This window comes from Sycon ciliatum, chromosome 1 (genome assembly GCF_964019385.1).
Source record: "Sycon ciliatum chromosome 1, ocSycCili1.1, whole genome shotgun sequence".
In the NCBI taxonomy this organism is placed as follows: domain Eukaryota; kingdom Metazoa; phylum Porifera; class Calcarea; order Leucosolenida; family Sycettidae; genus Sycon; species Sycon ciliatum.
Genome location: NC_088643.1, coordinates 74,380,465 through 74,385,464, shown reverse-complemented (window position 1 = coordinate 74,385,464; position 5,000 = coordinate 74,380,465). Strand labels below are relative to the sequence as shown.

The window sequence follows — 5,000 nt, the reverse complement described above, 5'->3', positions numbered from 1 at the left end:
CCATGTTTGGTTGGTGTGTCCATGTATGTATGTCCATGTATGTTTGGTTGTCCATGTTTGGTTGGTGTGCCCATGTTTGGTTGGTGTGTCCATGTTTGGTTGTCCATGTTTGGTTGGTGTGCCCATGTATGGTTGGTGTGTCCATGTATGTCCATGTATGGTCGGTGTGTCCATGCATGTTTGATGAGTGAATGTATGTTTGATGTGTGCATGTATGTTTGATGTGTGCATGTATGTTTGATGTGTGCATGTATGTTGTTTTCACAGACGTCATATGCTTCAGTTATACCGCGGTGATAACGCATTTATTTCACGTGCTTGCAGTTCGACTGGAGATCAACTGGTTAGTGCAAGCAAGTCACTGTGTGCTGAATGCTGGAAATGAAAACAGCTTTCTCGGCGTGTTGAGAACCTACGTGTGTTGTATGATGTGGATGTTTGACATATGGCTGGATGTTATTATGCTACATTTGTCTTTGCAGAAAGCGTATGGTCGCTTCCTTGGTCTCCAGGCAGGTTATATCATATGGGGTAAGTGGCAAACGTGCACTGCAATTGGGGGCCATCGTAAAGGTCTTGTGTTGTCCCTGGAGCAAGCAACATGGCTCACTTTACACTCTGACCCCATCCTTCCTCTCCCAAACACCACTGTCTGCTATGGTGGACGGTGTGAAGGAGGTTGGGCTCCCAAACACCACTGTCTGCTATGGTGGACGGTGTGAAGGAGGTTGGGCTCCCAAACACCACTGTCTGCTATGGTGGACGGTGTGAAGGAGGTTGGGCTCCCAAACACCACTGTCTGCTATGGTGGACGGTGTGAAGGAGGTTGGGCTCCCAAACACCACTGTCTGCTATGGTGAACGGTGTGAAGGAGGTTGGGCTCCCAAACACCATTGTCTGCTATGGTGGACGGTGTGAAGGAGGTTGGGCTCCCAAATACCACTGTCTGCTATGGTGGATGGTGTGAAGGAGGTTGGGGGGCAGTTTGGGCCAAAATTTCGATGTAAATTTCTCTTGAAATTCTGTGGACGTTAGGCTGTGGTCTTTGGAAGTCGTTTAGTGAAATAATAATAAAGCGGGGTGCCCAGGATTTTTCCTACTGTTCTCGTGGTCCAAATGTCGCATATGTTGCTACTTTGCCTGAAATTCCAATGTTTGAACCTTAATTTCACAAGGAACGAATACGGGGACCACCGGATTTTATCGCAGATCCAGAATTAGCATGATTTCCTCTGTCAGGCCACCAAAGATGAGTAAATTATTGCTAGCACGTTGATGACATTTTGGTGAAAAGTAGGGGTGAAAGTTGGCACTGAGATCCCTAGTTCGAGTACTCTGATTTTCTCCGATCGAATATTCGAGTATTCGAGTATTCTTGATAGCCTAAAAATCACACACCAACCGCCTCAAAAATCACATGATACAACCCTGATTGAACAGATTGGCAGTTCTTTTCTCGGGTGTATTGGTTGGTGGGTCATTTGGGCTCTCTCTACTCGTGAACAAATGTTCACCACACAGTCTGCTTATCAATATCTGCCAACTGCTGCTCTGAAACGCCAGATATCTGTGGTAAATGCATGTACCATGTATGAACGAGTACTCTGATTTATTCCGAGTGCGATTATTTTTGAAAAAACCGAGCGAGTACTCGAGTATTCGGTATAATTGTTTCAGCCCTAGTGAAAAGTGACCACAAAACTGTGAGGTTTCGGAGTACAGTAAAACCTGGTTTAAGCGACCACCTCACGGTGCAAGCAAAAGCGGTCGTTAAAGCCAGGTGGTCTTTAGAACCAGGTCCCACAGTGTCTGTGTAGGACTGTCGATGCATGGAAAAACAGTCGTTAAGAGCAGGTGGTCGCTAAACACGGAGGTTGCTTACACCAGGTTTTACTGTACGATTTTTCGTGTCAAAATCCATAGAGGCACTACGGGTTTTATACGTCGTTTTAGATCAGTGAAATGTTCCGGAGTACGGAACTTATGTGTGTGCCGTCATTGCCTAGGTTACGATCGCAAACACGTCATATTCCCACGTTATGCCTTTTTATTTTGAAAATTTGTACCAAAATCAGAACTTCCCGCGGAAAATCGATGTTTCTCGTACCAAATTTGTACGCAAAAAATCTTTTTGCACTCGAGGACGCAAAATCTCCATTCGAAACATTGTTGATATGAAAGCCAGTTCACATTCTCCGTGCCCAAAAATCGTATGAAGCACGCTGCGAAAAAATCTGTTGCGCACATACGGATTTTGGCACGGAAAATAATACCACGGAACCTCTCTAATAGCTGAAACTGTAACTTAATTAACAGGGGTGGTGACTTGTCGGAACGGTGGACACAAAATAGGAACGGGCCGAAATTCACTTTCTGTCCTGGTTTTTGATGCGAAAACTTTTTGTGCGTGTGTATGTGTGTGCGTGCATGCGTGTGTACGTGTGTACACTTGTACATGTATGCATGCGGGATGCGAATGCTCCTATTTATTTCAGGCTTCTACATCAAGCTCTTTATATTTTTGTTTGTGCTGCTCATCATCACTGCGATCATTCTCCTGCTCAAGCACTTCGCTTTTGCACGTGAATTCTTCTACTCGTATATCTTGTAAGTCACACAGCGTTCCAGTGTATGCTAAGATCAGTTACTGTAGCTGCTGACCATAACAGTGACATGTTGGCACATGATCCCGCAATCTTGCACATAGGACCAAGACCATATTCGTACATTCGAATCACCGGTATAAGACCACCTCCGGTCAGAGGATCATGGTCGTGTAAGTGAATGAAAATCAGATCCGGATGTTGAGCCAATATTAATTATTTAGAGAGAAAAGGACCTACATGTATAAGTTCCAATACATCGAGCTACGTCCCTGGGCAACAAAGAATGTCGAATGTCTTTATGTATTTTAACATACCTTTGAGCCTCCCAAGTTGGGTGGTCTGTTGTTGCCTTACGTTTTCGGGTTGTAGTTAGGCTGCAACCACACTAGGTACAAAACTGCGTAAACGCAACTTTTCTGCTTATGTCGTCAAGGAAACGCGTGCGAAACGCAAAGCGTACTGCGTTTCGTTTCAGCAAAACGGGTACCCTGTAGAAAGCAACGTTTCGCCTTTTCCTTGCGTTTCGCTCGGTTCTTCATACGGGTACATGTACTCAGGAGATATTTCTTGTGGAGGCATGCACTGTGTCGGTAGTACGCATGCACTGTGTCGGTAGTACGCATGCACTGTGTCGGTAGTACGCGGCTTCCTTGTCAGTTTGTAGTATTTGAGATTTCATCTACCAGGGCTTTGCTTTCAGTATAATTTCCGGACAGTCCTGTTGCCTGCTGTTCTTAGTTCGAGATGCCGCGCAACTACATTGTATTTCGCCGATAATCTCGAACTGAGAAGCTCATGCAGCTTGGGGCAGCGTACCAGAAGACGAAGCAGGGCCAGATGACAGAGCGGACCATCCGAGAGAAGGAGATGACCGAGGCCTTGAACGTGTATGTCAAGGCGCTCGCGACTCTTTTTCAAACTACTACGTGTACTACATACATTTTCACAGCGCGATTTTTTCCGGGACCCAGAAATGTAGACAAAGCGCAAGGATTCCTTGCGCATGAAATGCCAGTGTGGATGCGACTTTGTGTTATCTAAAAGCTGAACGCAAATGCGTACTTGATTTTGTACGTAGTGTGGTTGCAGCCTAAGACCGGTTTTTCCAATGGTCTTACTAGTCTCGTCACCATCATCCTGTTCCCAAATGCCACAGACTTGCACGTCCACAATGAGCGACAGGATAGTTCACAGTACAATCATAAATTTTAGTAAATAAAAGGAACGAACATTAGACTGAAGAACAGAAGAATCAAAAGAACACTTCTTCCTCCCAGATTCTCCTAACGCAACTCCCCTCACCATGCACGAGTTGCCCTAAAATACCTCTGCTGTAGCCTTGGACATAATGGCGTACACGACGCGCCCAAACTGGCGCTGCATGTGAGGCGCGCCAGAACTGGCGCTGCACGTGACAGCACAGCCTTGCGCGGTACAGCCTCTGGTAAAACAACATGCATGCAACACATGTAATGAATACAAGGTGTGTGATGACCTATGCTGTGCACATGCACCAGTACTCATTTACTAACAATCCCGTAACGTTCGACATTCTTTGTTGCCGAGGGACATAGCTAGTACACATCTTCGTGGCGCATCCCTTCCTCTCATTTGAACTTTCCGCACCTGAGCCTTTTTCCAAGTTGGAAGGTTGTTGGCTTGCGCTTCGTAGATGTGTTGGTTCTAGGTGTCAGGTCGTCGAATGTCTCAATATCCCTGTCAGGTTTGTGCCTTGTTGTCGCTCTATCTGACTGTGTAATAAAACAGCACTGTACTTCGACTATGACAATTTGGATGGACAATAACCCCCTTATGTTATTTCTATAACTTAGGACCTTCCAAGTTGGAAGGCTGTTGGAGTGCGCATCCAAGATGTGTTAGAGCTGTTAGCCAGTTTGTTGTAGAACGTCAGCACGTCGGTCAGTGCCGTGCAATGCTATCGCATGAGCTGATTGTTTAGTAACTGGTGGTGTTAGTGGATATTATAGCGTAACTTGTAGTTCCTTGGTCCTTTTTTTTTTACATCCGTTTTCCACAAAAAATATCCGGATAGGCAAGGAAACCGGACAATCGAACACACATACGTACTGTCTGTATGCATGACGTATGCTGTAAATCGGAAAACAACAATTTTTCTTCCGGCGAGGGATCCGGATAAAAGAGGACTGGATAAGCGAGGTCTGATTGTAACTGTTAGTGTTGGACGGACTGTGGGTACTGTGTGCCACTTTTGGTCCTTTCCTCTAAATCATAACCATTGGCTCTCCATCCAAATCTAAACTGCAGAGTAAGTGTTGTTATTCCTTCTGCCGTGTTATCCTTCTCCCCACAGGACGGCCATTGGGGTTTCTGTCGTGACGAGCGCCGTTACCGATGTGTTGGTGGCAATAACAA

At 45.6% G+C, this 5,000-nt stretch overlaps 1 protein-coding gene across 2 annotated transcripts in view; it reads left to right on the top strand.

The window, feature by feature from the left end:
- LOC135805409 (uncharacterized) overlaps window positions 1-5,000 on the top strand; it is a 72,530-nt gene that overhangs the window by 62,369 nt on the left and 5,161 nt on the right. For both annotated transcript variants that reach the window (XM_065319438.1, XM_065319437.1), the window contains exons 19-22: window positions 268-343; window positions 483-531; window positions 2,496-2,607; window positions 4,939-5,000. The exon at window positions 4,939-5,000 is cut by the window's right edge and continues 43 nt beyond it. In XM_065319438.1, coding sequence (XP_065175510.1) covers window positions 268-343; window positions 483-531; window positions 2,496-2,607; window positions 4,939-5,000 — 299 coding nt within the window. The remainder of the gene's footprint in view (window positions 1-267; window positions 344-482; window positions 532-2,495; window positions 2,608-4,938) is intronic.